Genomic DNA, 21,262 nt, shown 5'->3' with positions numbered 1-21,262 from the left:
GTGTAGCACAGTAAAAATTAAAAGAGAGCATAATAAAAAATACCGATCTGGATAGGAATTTTTGAAGGATTTCTATCAATTTTTCTTTCAAACTCAAACAAAAAATAATAGACTTTCAAATTCCATAGTGCTGTTTAGTAAATTTTACGGAGCCACACATGATTAATTACGGAATGTATAAGAAAATTTGACATATTGATAGTAAAGCGTTGATCGTACCAGAGCTTGACCCTCATTGTAATTTTATACAAATTGTAATTCTGTAATTTTAGACAAATCAAAGCTATCTTTTTCCTTTCCAAGTTTTATTTCAATTAACAATTAATTTGATAATTTTGGGACACAAAGTTGAACGCGCATCATACTGTAATCCTCACCCCACCCCATGTGATACGCTAAATAAGCGTTCTTAAGGTTGTTGTCGCGTAGAATTTTTTTTCGACAGTTTTCGTTAACAATTTTATGGTGAATAGTTTGAAAAATTAGCAACAAAATGAGCCTTTTCCGTTAGCAATTGACCGTTTTGAACTTGAGATATAAATTTTTGAAATGCGAGTGATTTAACACGTGTTTAAATGGAGTTTTGGCTCGACAGTTTCAGAAATAAAAAAAAACGTGGAATATACATCGTGCGAGGAAATACAGAAAAAAAATCAAATCGATTGACCGTTTGGTTTACGGAATATAATTATCGGAAATTCATAAATTTATATAATTGAAAATAGTTAATATGGAAAATATATAGTTATGCTTTAGCTATCCATGCACAATGCAATCAATCAAGTGAGACTCCATACCGCTAAAAGATTGTGTTCTAAACTGGCCCGTTTTACAGCGGATAAACTTTTTACAGAGACTGTCGCGCGACAACCACCTTAACCCTAAACGCTCCGCGTTTATAGCATAACGGAAGCGAAAATATAAATTTTCATGCTGGGATAAAACGCGCAGAATTCCTCTCCAGATACAGAATTCTTCCCCGCAGTCGATATCTATACTACTACTAGCATATACATTATTTATACTTCCCTCGTATTGTTGATTGCGACAATTTCAACTGAAAATACTTATTTCATTGGGAAGTGTGTATAAGGTTTTTTTTTTTCATTAAAAATTTTACGGAATCGGTATTCAAAAAAATTAGGAAAAAATTTTACAAGTTATGAAACTGCTAGACCGATTAAAGTACAGAGTGCAAAATTTTCCATTTTTAAAAATAGTATATGCCACGCGGGAGTTTGAGATAATATTGAACAAAGGGTAATAAATTCTCTTCTGAGATAACATGAAAATAGTATTATGACATATAATTGATAAAAGATAAATGAAAAACAAGGAAAAGCTTATTTTTGCAAGCCTGCAAAAAGCCCAATCGTAAAGAATGTTAAATTTAATTTAAATCAAGAAAATCGATTCATTGCAAAAAAATGTAAATTTAACAGAACAAAATGATAGCGAAAGTAGGCCTGGAAAATGGAACACTTGTTTTATTGAGAACGTTCATTTAGAGGGCGTAATATACTTGCTAGAAGAAAATTGTCTTAAAAAAATATATTTGCCTCGTTTTAAAAGGCATTCATTAAAGACTGATGAGCCACACTGGAGCAAGGAGCAAAGGAGCAAGGAATCTCTTACAATTTACCGCTGTGTCACCATAATCGAAATACTTCAAATGAACTATTATTGTTTTTTTCATCCACATATTCATTTTTAATTTCTATTTTCTCATCTTGAATAATGAATACACCTTCCGTCAATGAATTACACTCACAATATAACAATTAAATTTCTTTTTTTATGTAATATTGCATGCGTGAACACATTCTGAAGATGACAAAAAACATTATTTGCATATTTGTTTGCAGCATACAATTTTCTATCGCAGCAACAGTGCATTGAATGAAAAGTTCAGTTTTCTGTGCACGTGTCCGTTATTTGAACTTTTTGCAAATTTTTAAATGTACATATCAATCTGGCCGGATATCAACTTGACATAATCTGTTGTGTTTTTCATTCTTCCAGTCTTCCATTCTTTTCAATTATAAGATGCAAAAATATAAAAAGAATAATAAATGGCAATTGTTTGCATTAATTACACATGTATATAGGTGTTCCACTCTGTCACGACTAATGTTTATTTTGACAGATGACAGATTATCATTTGGTACAGTGCTTAATAACAATCGAATAGAATAGTTTTTGAAATGTTGCTAAATATGAAATTAGTGTGGAAATAAGTAGTTGCGTGTAAAACCGATAAGAAATTGAATGTTCTTTTTAAAATGTCGTGACAGATCATCAGTTTAATTAATTTTTATTGAAATTAGGAAAAGGAGATATTCTTGTCTATTTTCGTTCACAATAGAAAAAAGTGTGTTACATTCAATGTATGTTAGGCGCAATCGATATACAAGGATACTTACTACATTAATTTTTTCATGATAATAATTTGTTAAACACCAAATTGTAGATGATCACTAAAACGTAATCAACCCAGATTCTGAATCATATAGAGATGATCAGCACACAAATAGGGCAAAAGTGTTTGACAATGAATTTCTATTTACCTGAAAAATCGCTTTCAGAAACATTGACAAATTAACATCTTTGTAACAAAAAAAAAAATAAAAATAAATAAAATGTCTGTTGACACTTGTTTTTTAGCGATTCATCGCAGTTAATAATTGGTTAAAAGGCATAAGAACCTTTAGAACACTTTATATCACCATATGTTAAATGTTAGAAATCCTAGATATTCAATATTACGAATGCACTGCATGTTCCACCTTGTAATCCGCCAAACTCACCCCTCCTGTTGACATGGAACAGAATTATCATGTAATATCTCGCAATTTTAAGATTTTGGGCTATCGAAGCTGAAAATTATCCTTAACGTTGATTTCTGCCACAATATTGGATGGGTATTCATTAAATAGAGTAATTTAAAAAATGATCATTAATATTATCTGCCGTTTTGCTAACTTATATTGATTTTGGAATTTCCCTCACCTCTTTCTTTTTTTAAAAGAATTTTATCAGAGTTGAATATCCTCATATAAAAATAACATGAAAAACACAGACAATATTCCTTGTACATCAAATGAGTTAGAGCTATATTTACACCGTTCTCGGTTTTACCTACTAATTAAGATTGACCAATTTTTCAAAATGAAAAATAATTTAGAATTGGTAAGAAAAAAGTTTGACGCCCTAGCGAAACCTCATGTGTCTGATTGGTCTATCCAACTGAATTATCGGAATCAACGGGGATTTTGCTCCCTTGAATTGAATTGGGTTGGATTTTGACAGTGCAGATTCCAGTAGCATTCCATCGAACCTATCACGTACACCGTAGGTATGTAATGTAATAGCATTTGCCAATTTTGCCCAACCTTACATCATTGTCTTCCCATGTTGACTCATTACATGGTGCAGTATATTGCTAATAATTATTTATTTATTATACTTTGAATTGCAATCATTACACCAAATATTGAACTATCTACCCTAATATGTACAATTTTTCATTGCCTTGGCACTCTATAATCTCTCACCCTTTCTACTTCATCATTTCTTTTCAGTATCAATTTGTACAAATACACGGGTTTTTACAAAAAAAAACCTAAAAATCAAAATAAAAATACTCAAATGATGCGTTGCTTTGATAATTATCAATCTTCTCATCCTTACAACTTTATAAATATTTATATTTTTTTATTTTTTCTATGCATTAATTTGAAATTTATCGCGTTCCCTTTTCAACTCCTATTTCAACTTATCATAGATGTTTAATGAAAATATAATGGTAAAGACGCTTAAATTGCAATATTGCCAATAAATAATTTACTAAGTCTTTTTTTTTCCTGTACAGTAAATTTTCGCAAAGATCCATCTCAATTGTTCTTTATGACAATTCGACAAAACAACAACAAAAAAAAGCTTTTATCTTGATAAAAAGTCGAGTCGAATCAGTTCATTTAGTATTCACAATTGTGACTTTCATGTGCTTGCGTAAGGATCGTATTGTGTCTTATGTTTGAAGCAAAGTCAGTCTTGAGGATCTCAGTCTCCTCCATTGCCATGCCGAGTAATTAACTCCGAGCTTTGAATTATTCCTAACATTAGTTTTAGGCACAATTGAACATAAATACTGAAGCGAAGTGATAAAAAATACAAATACGCCTGGAAAATATCAATAAATAATTTAATTAGATGTGACAGCTTTCCTATTCTTAAAGACGTATCTTGTCAACATCACTAAATTATGGAGGAATTTAAAAATAAATGTAATTACCAACTTATCAGCTATCTAAACTTGTCTTGTTTTCTTTTTATCACTTCGCTACGGAAAAGTGGAATAAAGTCAACGCAGTAATGACGAATATTATGAGCCTAAGGAAGTAGGCGGCGCAGGCACGATGATATGCCTCTATAATCCTCGTATGTTCCATATTGTCTCATTAGTACAATACAATGAGAGTTTAAATAATGTAATATATTGTCAAGGAAGATGAAAACAAGGCTGAAGAAGACATTATCAGACGTGCTCCTGATGTTGGTGATGGCCACTTGTTTCGTCTGCTTCGCAGGGTACTATCGTTAGGCTGGAGAGATTATTAAGATTACCGCTGGAATCTGAGTAACTAGACAATGTTGGTCGTCTCGTTGGCGGTACTACACCGGTGGGAGTTGAACCACTACTGTTACTTGTTGTTGGAAACCTTCGAAATACCCTCAAAAGGGAACTGCCAGCACTATGACAACGTACTATTCTGTCAGGTGCATCTAAAAGCCCGGATTGACTTCTATAGGGCGGTGGACTCTCACTATCAAATATCGTTCTATTCGGTGGAGGTCGAACACATTTTTGATAAATTTCACTTTCCTAAAAACAAAAATTTCATGAAAACTAACTTTCAAAATACACATAATACATAGCGGTTTACAACAAGTATTTTCCATTTGTTCCAAGGCATATCACAATACAGTGTAATTCAATCAAAAATCACTCATCACAATCTAAAAATATCAATAATAAAATAACAAAATTGTCATTTTTCTAATGACTAATATGTTCGATTTATGTGTAAGTGGCATTTTCCGCATGTTCTCTCCAATCGGGAGATGGTCATAGCCTAAAAAGTGTCACCGAGTCCAGCTTTCATTTTTAGTTAAGGAACTTCCGCCCAAATTTTTTGAGAATCTATAGTGGTAAATGTGATAAATATCAAAGATTCAGACACTCCGTAGGTACAATCCAAACTTATTTTTATTGCGCACTAATATTTTAATGAATTTTTTAATAAATCCAGAATTTTACGAGAGATTTGTCACGATTATTCAAAACTGTACTCCTCATATGGGCACTATTCTAAAGAGATTAAGTTGTTAGTGTGTTGCAATTATTTGGAAGAAATAAGAATAGAAAATTAAGGGAGTTCCTCTAGAATGAGGTATAAAGAGAACTCTAATGAATTAATCAAATCTGAAAAAATAATGGCCACAAATTTTTGTCAAAAATTTGCCAAAAAAATGGGTCGTATAGTGGTTTGTTCTGAAACTTTTTGAAAAATAAAAAAACAAATAAAAATGAAAACGAGCGCCAAATAGAATTTCTATATAATGAAAAAAAAATAATGAAGGAAAATCAAGGCCTGGCTACTGAAAGCAGTGCAACCCTTAATTCATTCAGCTGTCGATGAAAAAATATTAATCGATTCGTATAAACGCCCTTAAACAACATATCCATATGTTTAAGAATTGTTCAAACAGGCAGACATCTAAATAAATTAGAAACTATCGACTTGTACGAGCTCAATACCATGAATATCAACTGCATCAATTCAACTCATCCACTTGCAGAGAAAAAAAATAGAAAATTTAGCTACAGTCCCAGTATAAATAATTATAATGTAAAACAAGTGAGGAATTTCTCTTATATCGCATATCATATAGCATATCATATAGTAGTAGCTTTAATAAATTACCAACATGCCTCCGAATTGTTATTTTTCGTATTACCTTTCCCTTTTGTAAATAAGCTTTCATTGGTATTTCATTAAATTGAATGATTCGGTAACAGTATACTTTTATAACCGACTATTCAAGTTGATGGTGTTCAAATGAAATTTATCAGCCACTATTGTATTTATCTCCTGACTGGTGTGCGCAAAAATTGTCGAGATTTCACAGGAAAACAAATGGAATTTTACAGAAAGTAAAAAAGACTATTATTGCTATCACCTCCATCTTCGAACTCGGTCAAGAGGGCATCAGGAAAAATTTCTTACGCCATCATTTAATTCATTCCGATCATTTTTTTTGACCGTAACTGATTGAAAAGTCAAGAAAAAAAAACCTTTATAGTTATAATAGAGATGAATTGAGATTAGATGACAGTTCCTTGCATCTGTTAATTGGAATAAATTGTCAAAAAAATGCAATTCATGTTGTTTGCTTATGGTGAATTTGCTAATATTTTGTTGACTGCTTTTTTGGAGTCGGTGGGAAAGATAGGAAGTGTCTCCGAACCCCGCCGGGGACTTCACCGTCTGTTTCCCCTCCCAGGCCGCCCTCCACGTCAATTGCATCGATATTTATGACAAAAAATAGCATGTCCCACGCGACCTGGCAGCATCGATTTGAGATTGGTGCGAGTCAAGGGTATGATGCGTGGTGAACAAGAGACGCGACTTGCGGCAGGTAACGCCAAATGAATCATGCTTCAAACTGCACACTTTTGACAAACCTCCGCTCACGAGCCTTGTGGCCAAGTTAACGATTAGTACGATGGAATTTGAGGCCATATTATATACGTTGCTGTTTGTCACAAGGCTTGACCAGCCAAGCCATGTTCGGAGCAGACCTAGGCGTGTAAATAACACTTGCCAAGCTTAAGCCTGAAAAGAATGAGGTTAGGCCAGGCCAATTGACAAAAATTAGTATTCCAGTAGATGGCCAAAAAAGTATAAAGTGAGTATCTGACGAATATGATTATAATCCTCGTCAGATAATACTTTTCACATCATGTACTGAAATTGTAATTTATGTCACAAAATACGTAAACGCAGGTTTGTGATGAATGTGAAGTTTGTAGCATGATGCGTGATGAGGAGAGGACAAGGTTTGCCCGTGACAAACCGAGGATTCAACATACCTCGCCGAATTCAGCAAACTCATACGAATCTACGGGTCATGTGACATATTCTATTTTTTGTCATAAATGCCTGTACAATGGACGAGGAGGGGTGGAGGGAGAGAGGATGCAGGGAGCAAAGCTCCCAGCAGTGGCCTACGGTGGCAGAACCCCCCAATAAAAAAAAAACAATCAACAAAATGATAAAAAAGTTACTATAAGCCAAGGAACTCCAATTGCATACTGCTGATAATGTATTCCAATGCACAGAGAGCATGAAAGGAACTATTGTGCAATGTTCACTCGACAAAAAAAAACTTTAAAAATTAGCGAGCGAAGCGTAGTTATAGAATCGCGTTATTACGGGCGCAATAATATAAAATAATATACGAAACCCGTGAATTATAGGTTTTTTGGCTCGTCGGAGGGTTGCAACATGAGCCCAAGACGAGTTTTACAATCCCACGAGTCACTTACACTTGTTGCTTAATTATAAATGTTTTGGCTTCCGAATGGAAGCATTGCAATCGTTGGATTTTAAGTGCGCCATTTTTAAGATTTCGTTCGCTAGCTTTGGGCTTGAGAGTCTTCATATAACTCTGTAATCCTTATATATAACGGAATGCATGCTAAATCAAAATGGCGTCTGCGAGAGTATCGAATTGAAGAAAGTAGAACTCGAAAATAATCGAAAATAATTGGAACAGTCACCGCATAGTGGCGCTATAAAAAGGCATTAACGTCCAGGCGGCGCTAGTTAGACTATATAATTGTGTCGAAATTTTGGATATCTTGGGTGAATTTTAGATATCTTGCACCCAATGTTCTGGTAGGAAATCGGAATATGATTCTTTTCGGTAAACGTCCGTGTGTATGCGTGTATGTATGTTTATCGATGATTACTCAAAAAATTAATGGTCAGTTACATTCAAGTCAGGTTCGATTGAGTTTTGCCTTGAGTGGCCTCGAAGAACGGGACAATTCCGTTGTTCATTCTCTGGAAATTCGAATGTTTAGGTCAATCCAATGTCACGTCAAGGTCGTGTGAAGATCACACAAAGATGATGCCAAGGTCATGTTAAGATCATGTTCAAGAAATTATCTTCCATTAGCCGTCGAAAAATTATATAGTTATATTATAGATAGTTGATTAATAGCCGTTTTAAAAACGCCTAATGATAAACCTTATCCAGATGTAGCTAAAAGTGTCAGTGTTTCTCGCCACATAGGTCTGTTTATGAAAATTATTTTGCATTCTCAAAAAATTTTTCGACGATCACTTAGAAAATAATTGGTCAATTTTATTCAACGATGTCTTAATAGATTCGGTTCAGTATTCTCTTGACTGAGTCTGAAGATGGCGATAATTAGGGTATTCGTTTTCTGAAAATTCGCTGTAGCGTTGATGTCAGCCTGACCCAAGGTTGGCTCAATGCTGACTGAAGATATGCAAGAATGAGATTAATTCACAAATTCATTTAAATATTCCAAAAACGAAAATGTTTTACTAAACAATAAGTAATTTATGTCATAAAGCCTGAACAATACTTTTTCTCACAGGGCTCGACCTATCCTCGTTCTTTTCAGTGGGGTCTAGACTCTAGACCCACTCAGAATTTGATTAGTTGGGCGTCGTTACAAAAAACAATGTATGCCGAATTCAATCATATTGAATGTGGTGAATGAAATAACTGGATTCGTTAAAAAAATACTTTTACAATGCTTCTGACATTAATTACTATTTATGACGGACCTACAAAGCTATAAGGGTAGGCCAAGCCGAGTGATGAAACCGTGCATTTCGACACTAGGCGGTGAAGAACTTCTCTGGCAAATATAAGGTTACAGGACAAGCTGAAGGCGAATTGCTTCACACATGCTAGTAATTATATGTAACAAGTATGTAACATATTGCATTTCTTGACGTAAATACATTTTATGTGCACAGTGAGAAATATCAACAAAAAATTACGGAATAGGTTACGTAATCTGCCAGCGAGGTTCGTTTTCAGTTAATTTCTATGGGAATGAACAAGAATAAATGTAAAATATTCTGTGAATTCTCGGGTCTGTAACTGAAAAAGTACGGGACAGGCACGTAATTTTTCTCTGAAGTGAAGACAAGATGAAAAATTTACCACAAATGTCATGACTTAATACGTCTCGAATGGTAAAAATTTTGCCAAAAGTTCATAGTTTTTACGGAGTTAACGGTAAATGTTTACGAAACATTCAGTAAATCTCCACTGATGGGATGTGTCATGCCGCTTTTTATCCCCACTAGTGGTTAATCATATATTCTCGGATCATTTCGGTAAACTCGGAACAGGGAGATGGTGACCGAAGCCATTTGGAGGGAAATTGTGATAATTGTGCTACGAAACATCAATTGAAAATAGTGTAAGACAAACAACACAGGCCGGACAGGTTCCAGGTTCGATTTCTGGCCGGCTAGAATGGTGAGATATAACCAATTAAAGTCTTGATTATTATCGCCATATACGCCTAACAGAGTCGAAGCAACGTAAAAATAACCATACAAAAGAAACAATACAGAATCAGGGATAATTTAGTGTAAGCATAATTTTAATACTTGGTCATTCCTTAAGTAATCAAATTCATCTCAGACCTGACTGGCCATGCTCTGCCAAATAGTTCTCATGCTTGCATTCTAACCTCAAACACTGACATGTTCCAAGCATGATGAACACGGGGGTGCAACTAAGCTGCAAAGGGTTATTTAGCAAGACCAGAGATCAGTCAACATGGAAGTCGATTCAGTTGAAAGTTGTAAGAGGCTAGCTCCTCTTCAAGAATTTATTAAATGTGTCTATTCCTTGGTTTGATTCTAGTCGTTCTTTGTATATGCAAATCGTTTTTTGTATGTTTTTGTTTCCGAATGGAAGCTTTGTTTTCATGAAAAATAACCGGAAAATAAAAACCAATGTTTCAGATTTTTCATCCATTGTTCAGTTTTCAATTAACAAAAAGAGGGTTCAGTAAAAATTCTGGATTGTTGCGAACAAATAACGTGCCTAGAGGTTAAAAATTCCCCCAGCCGTGAGTCAGCAGTCAAGTGTCGAATTTTTACGGAACAAATCGTAAAGTTTGAGTTGTGACTTAGAGTCTAAGTCTTAGACTTTCTATGAAATTCGACTTTGCTGGGAGGTTACGTTTTGAGACTTATTTTTTGCGGGGCTTTTCTCATAATATTTATGGAATATTTGTCTTTATATATATATCAGATATATGACGAATGAATGTGGATAATATATATGTGCTTTCATATATTCAGCATATATTTGATATATTGCTTTTTTGGCCGGAATATATGTGTGCATAATTAATATATACTTCGTATGTATACCGTTTTTCGTACGAGTACTATCATTAATTACTGTCATTAACTAAAAAATTCGTACTAGTACTGTCATTAACTATTGTCATTAACTTTATTAAATTACCGACTATTTCATGCATCACGTTGACATAACTATCCTTCAGGCTAGTTAGCGGCTCATTCCACGTCCCGCTCTTCCAGTTCATAGCCTGCTAAATTACAAAAAGAGGCCTCGGTCGCACTTTTCAGACTATGCCGAATGGAAATTCTACAAGTCTACTCGAAGTTCGATCAGAACTCGATTCAGTGTCGATCTGGTCCATCTGACCAGGTAAGATGTGATCAGAACCTGACCAAGTTTTGATCCAGCATTTCGGATCGCAAAAACTACAAGGGAGTCTAGATCGAGTTCTGATCAGGCTTGCCTGATCAGATGACGCCCGATGAAATCCTGACAAAATTGTGATCCAGTAGATCGGATTCCAAGAATTACAGGCGAGCACACATCTATTTCTACTCAGATAAATTTGATCTCACCCTAAAGCCAGGCTGCCTCAATTTAATTTGATTCATTTGAATGGCTCGATGAAAAAGAGTTACAAAATTCGAAGCCGATTCACCTGATGTTCATTTGATCAAGCCTTTTCTGAGAATAGACTTTTTTTCATCAATTGTTAATCCATTGATCGAACATCTGTAGTTAAAGGGATAAGAAGTAAGGGGCATGACCAGAGATATATATCTATATATATATATACTGAAGTATCAAGCATAAGAGCGCATTATCTTGAGCGAAGGAAAATCATGCAGCTTACATTATGATTTTTGCAATTATTTTTTAATAATGAAATAAAATTTGAACCGAATACGTTTTCTCGCTTAGAATGTACGTACAAATCTTCTAGATCACAAATAATTTTACAGTCAACAAATGCCCCCTTACAGATCGCGTAAATGAAAAGAATTGACTCAACAACACTGGTGTATGCGGTAGCCTAGTGGTTAGGGCATAAGTTTAGTAATTGTAGGTTCTCCGGTTCGATCTCCAGAACTATCAAAAATACTAGCGTTTTTTTCTACGATAATTACAATCGGGACCCATTAAGAACGGTCATGGGTAATAAAAAAATCAATTATCGTTTGTTTTAAGTGAGTTATGGTTAATATTCATAATTATTTTCTATAGTCCAATCATCCGATTGAGATTTGGCTTGATCAAATCAAAAATTTGATCAGGTCTTCAGTTGAAATTGCATTAAATGTTTGATCAGAATGTGATCAAATTATCGTATAATTTCCGAATCAATCATCAACTCCAACTTAATCCAATCTTGATTTGAACCTGACCAAACGATAGCCTCGAATACCCATTTACCGATCGGCGAGAACACGCTAAATATGCCACTTAATAGGTATAAATGAAAAGAAAAAATCATACAGAATGTTATAATATGTACGCCGAAAGCTTACTTGAATCTCGCACATTTTATTGCTAGACTTTTGGCATATTTGCTTTTCTATACGATGTAAAAAAAAATTATGGAATTATGTCACCCGCAATCAATAGGTGAAATAATAACGTTAACATTTAATGTGTGCATATTCTCCACGGTAGAGAACGCAATTACAACTGAACATTAAACAAAATTAACTAATAATTAAATTTTTCATTCCTATGATTTGATTCTCATTTTCATTTGTTTTCTACTGTACCTATGCATTAATGCACGAGTCATGAGAGAATTAATTAGATAATATTCAACTACAGTTTATAATAAAGGTATATTACAATATTATAAACTCTTATGCTACAATAACAATTAATAAATTAAATAATTATTGTTACAATTGTTAAAATTATTACACTAAAAAATGGTGTTCACTACTATACCCCGCCTCGCTGAGATTTTAGTTTTATTTTAATTTAAACTAAATGTACTAGGTATTGATAGAATCAGCACTGACTCTCATATAATCTCATAATTATCTTATGCCCATATCCAGTAACAATAAAGCTTACTAGATTCAAGTATATACTTTGTTGCTTATAAGGATATAACGAAGATATAAATGGAAGTTGATGAAATACATTCTCCCAGCCTGCCCCTCTTAATCACTATTTCATTTCATTTACTTCCTTATTTTGAAAAGGAAGAAAGTTGATTACCTGAACGGGATCACGAAGATGTAGCCCAGTTTGTGTACCATAAGGCTGCTCTTCTCCATCAGGAAGTTGCAGTCTAGGTGGCAGATCAAGAGCCAGATCATGCCTAACACTGCCAGCTCGAATGGCCCGATCTCTCGCAACCGCCACCATGGCTTCTTGATGCATACTGTCAACACCAGGTGGTTTAACATTTAGCCCACCGCCAAGACCACCCCGATGACCTCCACTCCTGACCTCCATACCTGCACTCACAGTCAGCATCTACGAATATTCAAAATTCTCATTAACACCTTTCCACTAGGGGAAATTACCGTGGGCTAACACATTAATTAATTAAAGATTTTTTAAAATTAGGCGAGGTACAGAGAAGAAAAGCATGCAGCCTATCATATGAACAGTTTTTAATATATCAAAGAATTTATTAAACAACGATGTGCAAAATTTCAAATAGCCTGAGAGCAGAGTAACAACAGGAAAAATGTTAAAATTCTTGATCATACATAAAGTTATGGATGTTCTGTTCCCCTTTAGCCACAGTTTTTTGAGTTGCCTGACAAATTGTTGGTCGGATTGACGGGAAAAAATTTACAATTTTTGCATAACATTATTTAACAACTCCCGATATGTCATGATGATGCAATAATTTTTTCCCGGCTTTTCTGACACTATTAAAAAATATCTAAAACTCTATAAACAACACAAGAAAAATATTGCACGCTCATAAGACTGTGAGTCATAAAATTATGATAAAATGCAAAAATGGTCTATTTTCTCGAAACAGTCCGATCAAGAATTTGTCAGAAACCTAAAAAATAAAAAATAAATAAAAATTAGCTAAAAGACGGTAGAATGGCCTTCAATAGTAGATTGACAACTGTTACATTCTTTTTACTTTATCGACTACAGATGATAGAATTATTATATTTCCTAACAAGTGCGGAAAAGTGATTTTTGACGTGTGGGAGGTTTATAGCACGAGCCACAGGCGAGTGGTACAATGCCACCTGCCAAAAACAACTTTCTGCCCGACTTGCGAACAATATTTTTCTTCGCAATGTGGAAAGTCACTTTTTCGTTACTTCAAAGTGACTTTTTGGCCGATTGTGATGAAAAAAATTTTAAGATACCTCATGCATAAGTAGTAAGTATGGGATTTTTAAATATTCTTCCTCTGCTCTTGAGCTATCTGAAATTCTGGAGATGGTTGCTTAAAGAATTCATCAGTGTATTGACAAATGTTCATTATATTAAATGGATTTCGTTTCTTCCCTGTATCTTGCGTGACGATCCTTATCCTTATATTCTATGCTTCATTTTGATCTATACCCTTTTCAATGCGATATGTATAGTAGAGATAGAACCGAAATTCAGTTTCCAAAAAATATTATAGAATATTATATTAGTATATCAGTAATCAAGTATAATATCTTTAAAATGAATATATTGATATCCTTATTTCGAGTAGAACGTATATACTTAAATGGAATTTTTTTCCGTGCATCTATTGTAAGCGAATGGCTTCATGTAAGATACGGTAAATGCAAAAAAAAAATTACGCATTGATTATGTAAAGAGAGAAGTAAATCATTATAATGTATAATAAGTAGGAACAAACGGCATATGGTAGTTTGGACATCGACTTGACAGTCTTATTCACTCAGTAGACAAAGAAATGATATCTATGCACGCTTGATCCCGAGGTGAATAATGATAAGAAACTGTGAGATTAACGTGTCTGTGTTGATGCATATTATGTAAGGATCTATACGTTCCACTAATTATTGTCCAAATAAGAAAAATTAGATAGATATAAGAAAAAAAAGAAATGGAAAACTAATGTTTGCAACTAGTGAAATGTCCCCCATCAAGTGGGAATGCACAGATGGGTGACTCAAATTAATATGATGTCACTCAACATATTTGGGTACAGAGTAACTTCATAACATCTATGTCTCTTCTAATGGAGGATTTGTAATAGTAACAATCTTATCATGTCTTGTTGGAACACCTTTTTACGATGTAGTTCTACGTAACTTTGGACGTAAAAATGAATGGTTTCCGTTCTAGAAATCAGCATTTTTTCCAGAAACTCTTTCTAACTCTTTCCGTTTCCCTGAGATAAAGTTAACAAGAGCTAGATAATGGCGTCGAGAGTCTAGACAGTTAATTATACAAGCAACGTCCTTTAAACCGTCGCGCCTGTAGTTTGTCTGAACGGTTTAGATAACTCATACATGCATATAGATAGTTTTTTTCAATCGTTTTTACACTAATACGTAATCAAAAGTAACGCGGATAGTATGTAACCGTAAAACTGACGGTATCGTATGTGGCTTCCATTGCGCATGTTCGGGAGAGAAGAAAATGAACAAATATTATAATTTTTATATTACTTATATTAATATTCATCTAATACTTATATACTTTTGTTAAGTTAATGTATAGACATATTTGCAGTTGAAATAATTTTTCTTATAGTTAGTTAATTTACTCGAGTGAAGCAACTTGTTTTTCTGAGTGTAAAAATAACGATAAAAATGATTAATTCATGCGATGTGCAGCGTCAGCCACGATTGAGACGAGAGACACGACACGTTTATAAGTTATTTCTGACGCTCACTTTCCAATCGATTGACGTCGAAAAGGGTGATGACGTGCAGTAATTGTTATATACTTCTCTATTCTACTATTAAATTGATTAGTCTATATTACTGAAGGTAGACAAGGTAGAAAAATCTCGATGAATAATGAGTGATTATGAAATCTTAATCATCGATTGTAGAAATATCGTTTGATTAATTCAGTAGATTATTTCCCCCGTCGGAATTTCAATCAATAGAGATTACATATTTGACCAAAGGGGAGACGGCAGCTATTATATCGGATATTTTTTGTATATTTTTTTTTTCCCCAGATACTTGTTAAGTAATAATGTTTTTTCATAAACGATTCAGAAGTTTTGATGAAACTTGACAACTTCACACTTCAATAACGTGTAATAACCAAATGGGAAAAAATATATCGTTATTATCTTTGACAGCCCATTAAGTTATTCCCACATTGGTCAAATTGCGTCGGTTTTACTAGTGAAAATTTGGACGGAGAAATAATCAGTTATAATAACACGAGTGCTTGAAAATTATGGAATATTTAGCGCAAGTGATGTTGCTTAGCAACATACGTATATGCAGTCTGGTCGTATGAAAATCCTGCTGAGCAGTGGCGCGAGGAAGCTTCCAGGAGAAACTTGGTGTTAGTGATATTGTTAAATTTTACTATTTTTGTGAGAAATATTGCAGAATATGATAAATAATTGGCCGCCTCATCTAATTCCGGCCAGGTAACGCTTTGAGATCCTCAGCCAAATCACCTGATCTTAAAAGGATACAATGTCCGCCATTAGAAACTGACGAGATTCAAATCAATTCTAAAAATATTACACTGATTAGTATCTCAGCAGATATTAATAATGGCAATAATAATTGATGAACAAAAAAATTCTATAGATTATTGATAAATAGCTTAGCAGCTATATTGTATACATCCAGAAATACTGGATCGCAGCGGATCACATTAGTTATTTAATTATCTTTCTAAAGATGAAACAATATTGGTGAGGAGCCCATTTTACCCCACCTTCGCCTAATTGGACTAGTAAAATTTGAGGATACTTGACTACACTAAACTTAGTCTGATTAGCATTGTTACTCTGTATTTCGATGATTCGAAGTAACTTGCTCAGTAAATGATCAGTTGGAAGTAGCATCTGAAGTGGCTTATGAGTTCCTGAGGAGAGGTATGGGACGATGACAAGATTGAAGAGAATTTCAAAAGCTCCATTAATTATTTGCTAAGGAAAAATTGAGCCCATCCTCCTAGCAATCCTTCAATTATTCAGCCCTAAATGCCTAAAGTAGATATCAATTTTCGACCATCCATCTACGGTTGAACGGATAGTGATTGGCTGAGATTTCAAAAAAGCTGAACCTATAACAAATGACTTTCCACTAGCTGATCCAGTTACTTATTCACCATTCGGGAGTACGATTAAGGTGAGTTTGAACAGAAAGTAACCGGATCACACTGCAACAGGATTTAACTTATCGAGCAATACCTTTTCAGTTCCTGCTCGAGGATTCATCCACTAGTGAGTCATACAATTAAGGTCACTTTTGACGGATAGTAGCTAAATCGGATTTCGCAACGGCAACACCTATTAATGAGTCCCTATTCAATACTTGATCGGTTTCTTACCCTTTATTCACCAATAGGGCAATCCTTACGGGCTCAGGATCCTAAACTGATATTAAATCAGTGTTACCTTACTAAATATCGAACCACGTGTTTTCTTTGGTAGCCAGAAGAAATAGAGTAGAAAACAAATCCCACACATCCAAAACGCATTAAAACTCACCCAAAATAATAAATCCTAGGAAAATTAACATGTGTCTGTTTTTTCAGTGGTCTATTTTTTCAGGGATTCATTTTCTTCGTTATGATTCCTTGGATTGGTAGGCATTATCAGAGCTATTGCAGCATCATGGGTCAATGCTCGATTTTGGCCTAACTGTCAAGCAGTTCATGTCACGGCTGCTGCCATATGCTGGTGAACAAAATAGATTTTTGTAGCTATCATCATTCAATCACTACCTTTTTACTCTCACGGCCTGTATTGGCCACGCTCCTTCTCCATAGTAAAGGTAGAATCCTACACCATGTTATATACTACATTTAAGCTCACTGGTAAATTCTGCTAGTTATTTTACTGTTTGACTTTGCTTGTGCTTCATTTTAACTTTTTATTATTTGATTAATTTATCCATTTCTTTGTTTGACTACTATTTGATTCTTTGACATATCACGGTTAGAGAAACTTATTGTATATAAAGTTTCTTCTTACTTATTGGTCTTGTCAAATGATTATTTTGTTAATCATTGAGGTTCAGAGCTTATTATTGTATTATTGGGCTAGGTGTAAAAATAAGAATTATTGTTAATTGTCTGCTCAAACGATTTTGGATCGATTTATTAACTCATAACTGTTTACATCACTTTTTAACTCTACGCCCTATATATAAAGTGGTTTTGCATAAGTAATAAACCTTATCTAATTAGTGCATAATTGGAAAAATAATTTTATTTCATTACGGCCGATAAAATGCGTTTCTAACCTCCCTTCGCTCGGTTACAAACGCGTTTTCGGCCAGAATGACATAAAATTACATCACAGCCACGGCGAAAAAAAGTGGTTGACTCATATACTTTATAATCGCCTTCGACTCGGACTTTAAAGCCCTACTCGTCAGATTCACTTTTGCCGTCCTAGGTGTGAAAAATACAATTTCCAGACGCAGTCTGAAAAATAAGCTGCATGCTACGGAAATCGCGTTTTTAACCCCTTCCGTCTGAAAAATTTAGGTTTAATCCAATCCGTGGAGGTATGTGGAGAAGAATGCACTGTTTTCGAGGTTAGGCCTGAAAATAACTATATTACCGTGCGGACAATGTGGTCGTCATTAACTGACGAGTTGAGCATTTTCCAATATTACCGACTGGGCGATAAAGCAGCAAAAATGCGTAAATTACGAATGATCCGTCTAATCTTACCCGTGAATCGCAATTTCAGAGATCATATCCATTATTCACAAACTCTTAAGCCATAATGTAATGCTTAGCAAATTATTTCGGCATTATTCCCTATTTAGGACTCATTTCAAATGCGCTTGTTTTTGGAGATTTTCCCGAATACAAAGTTCATTCCTTCCAAATTCTATTTTTCTCATTTGAATGAGGATAATTTATCACGACATTCTTTTGGCATTTTCCTTAGTTGTAAAGAACGAAAATGCTCACAGCCCTTTATGAATTTGACTACTATAATACTCGAATATTTTCCAGAATATATCTGGTGACGAAAAAGAGTCAGGAAAGAGAAAAACAAAGCACTTCAGTGCCTGACTTGGATACTTCGTTAGTCTCCTGTAGATATCCATTCTGTAAATTTCTGTCTGTCGAGTCTTAAAGATTTAAAACTCAACAAACTTGGTTGCTTACTTTAACCCCAAAATCCGACACAGACGATATATTGTTGAAAATTACGAAAATATCTTGACTTTTGACTCTTCCTCCGACTCAATATCACCGTAAACTCCATCAATTCTATAATCTTTCGATAATTTCATATATAGAAATAGGTGAGAATGAATGAAAACAGTGAGGTGATCTATATTTCCAAGCAAAATCGGACTAATATATTAATGAACAGGTTAATAAATGTCACTGCCGTCAATAAACCCGACATTCTTTAAAAATGACATTGACCAAATATCGAAGAGACCAAAGAATAAATATGGAATGTGAGTTATTCGGGACTTTTGACACGGAATACAATAAACATTTAAATTCGAATATATTTGATCAATCTGCTAGCAGTTTTATGCAGGAATTTTTGAAGACTCGTAAATTCGATCAATATCTCTCAAGACTTTCCAGTAAATGTAAGATTTCCACAGATTTATCAATTTATTAACGATCAAATGTTCACCAATTAAATCTCTGAAACCTACAACAAATGAATAGACAAGCATTTTAATTGTTACCAAAAATATAAGTGCTTGAAAGACAAGCGGAGATACTGCAATATTAAAAGCTTTGTATTGATCGACGCTAGACAGAAAGTTGACCCAGACACAGAGTATCCTTCAGTGAAAGCTATGTGGATCATATTCTGGGCCAAGCGGAAAAACATGAAAAAATGTCATAAATCCTCCAGCGTACATTTTGTATTCATTTAGTATCTGTATATATCTGCATTTTTTGTTTTATTTGGCGTCTTGTCATTTAAAAAAATTTTCTATTGAAAAAGCAATGTAACATACCACGAGAGCCATATCGCAGGCACTCGCTGCCTGCAAGTGGAGAATCCTCGCGCCCAATTCGAATAATTTTCTTCTCAATTGCTTGATGGAGACGCCGAGCGTCTGCATGCAACGACGCCGGAGCTTCATTTGAACGGCGACGACGCCAGGATGATAAAACTAGATATTGAAATGTTATAAAATCCTCATGATAAACTCACAACACTTGAACAATAGCTTCATGCCAAAGTATTCCATATTGAATTATTATAAAGAAGGAGGTTAGAATGTGTCGTGAAATGGAAGGTCGCTCAATGACCTGTCTAGTATCAGCTGTCAAGCTGGTAGTAACATATTCATCATGAGTTCACTATATTTTCATGACGAAGAGTGCAAAACTGTATCCTAATTTTCCTTAGAAAACTGCTGGTTTTTATCAACTTTCTTCAACAACAAAATCATTATGGTTCCATCACTTGTATAATCCCAATATGTACAACATACTTCACCGCAAAATTAATCAATACATTCAATTTTTCCAAATTCACTGAATTTTTTTTCCAACTTATTTTATGGTCACACGGCACTGTGCTACCCTTACTTCATTCACTAATACGCCGTAACAAACAAATTTCACTACGCGTCTGACTCAATCTATGTTTGCTTCATTTTATGAGCGATTCCACAACGGTGAAACAACATCGATGATAATAATTGGAAGAAAAAAAATGTTTAAACTCTTTTAACATGGTATTATTGCACATTAGAATGGGCTATTATGCGGATATTTATGAATAAAATAGAAGTTTGATCACTCGTCAAGTCCAGCGGTAGACTGAATTCGTTCGGTGGCTGTGAGGATGCAGCACTGTCGTCACAGTTGTTCTACTCCCTTCTCTCCACGTTTCATGTTACTCCCCTTACTCCCCTTACTCCCCTCTGGCCGTCGCCATTTAAACAACCGTGGTATGTTGGATGGTTGGTCTCAACAGAACAAGGAGAAACGTATATCAGTCGACCAGGCTACCCCTTCTTTATTACTCCTGTCTTTTAGCCCCTCCAACCTCTCGAACGACCCCGCCACCCCCGCCGCTAGCAGCCGACAGATTCTCCCCCTATTCCCCCCCTTGGAGGGTTACACCGGCTGCGCCGGACCCGCCAGACGCTCAACTCATGTGTCTGTGTCTGTCTCTGAGCTTATCTGTATTATATGCACACTTCATTCTCTTCTTTTTTCTCTTTTTTCTCTTTTTTCTCTTTTTTCTCTCTTTCTTCTTTCCCCCTCCCGCCCTCTCTGCTACCTTGCTTGCAACTCGCTTGGTGTGCCCATCGCTTTTTAAGAGAAGCCACGATAACAGAGAGAGAAAGAGAGTGAGATAGCCAAAATATACAGTTGACGTCGAACTCGTCGTGCACGTGTGCGCACGAGTCAGCCGGTCGCTACAATTTGACGCGACATGACTTTAGTCTATGTATGGGAGACCCTTATTATATGAACGGCAGATTGTTATGATTCAATTGAGAGTGAGGTTGTGTAGAAGAATCATTACAAATTCGTCTTGATAGCATTTTGTTCGGGGTGATCGAAAGTCAAGATGCTTAACAAGTTCCATAATCCGTAAGATTTCAAAAAAAATTCTCGTCATGAGACACTAAAATATCTGCTTGGGCTAAAATGGAACGTAGCCCAAAGTTTTACATTTGATTTTTCTTTTGATTATTAGCCCGGCAATAATGGAATGAGTAAAGCATTCAAGCTTTCT

General features: G+C 34.9%; 1 protein-coding gene and 1 long non-coding RNA gene across 2 annotated transcripts; one reads left to right on the top strand and one right to left on the bottom strand.

The window, feature by feature from the left end:
* Positions 1-1,948: 1,948 nt before the first annotated feature.
* Positions 1,949-20,423, bottom strand: LOC105271014 (low-density lipoprotein receptor class A domain-containing protein 4). The gene is made up of 3 exons (XM_011312305.1): positions 19,521-20,423; positions 12,643-12,903; positions 1,949-4,885 (listed from the first exon to the last, which is right to left on the bottom strand). The coding sequence occupies exons 1-3, from the start codon at positions 19,647-19,649 to the stop codon at positions 4,538-4,540; spliced, it is 738 nt and encodes a 245-aa protein (XP_011310607.1). The 5' UTR covers positions 19,650-20,423; the 3' UTR covers positions 1,949-4,537.
* Positions 15,874-17,374, top strand: LOC105271013 (uncharacterized). The gene is made up of 4 exons (XR_892614.1): positions 15,874-15,982; positions 16,242-16,694; positions 16,765-16,789; positions 17,120-17,374. It is a non-coding gene; the product is annotated as an uncharacterized lncRNA (long non-coding RNA).
* Positions 20,424-21,262: the final 839 nt, after the last annotated feature.

This window comes from Fopius arisanus, unplaced genomic scaffold (assembly GCF_000806365.1).
Source record: "Fopius arisanus strain USDA-PBARC FA_bdor unplaced genomic scaffold, ASM80636v1 scaffold00099, whole genome shotgun sequence".
Taxonomy (NCBI): Eukaryota; Metazoa; Arthropoda; class Insecta; order Hymenoptera; family Braconidae; genus Fopius; species Fopius arisanus.
The sequence above is the reverse complement of the archived record's forward strand: the minus strand, read 5'-3'. Positions and strand labels throughout refer to the sequence as shown.

Coding starts and splice junctions, on each gene's coding strand:
- LOC105271014 (XM_011312305.1), bottom strand. CDS start 19,649: ATGAAGCTCCGGCGTCGTTGCATGCAGACGCTCGGCGTCTCCATCAAG. Junction 12,904..19,520: donor CCTGCGATATGGCTCTCGTG/GTATGTTACATT, acceptor GAATATTCGTAG/ATGCTGACTGTGAGTGCAGG. Junction 4,886..12,642: donor ATCTTCGTGATCCCGTTCAG/GTAATCAACTTT, acceptor TTTTGTTTTTAG/GAAAGTGAAATTTATCAAAA.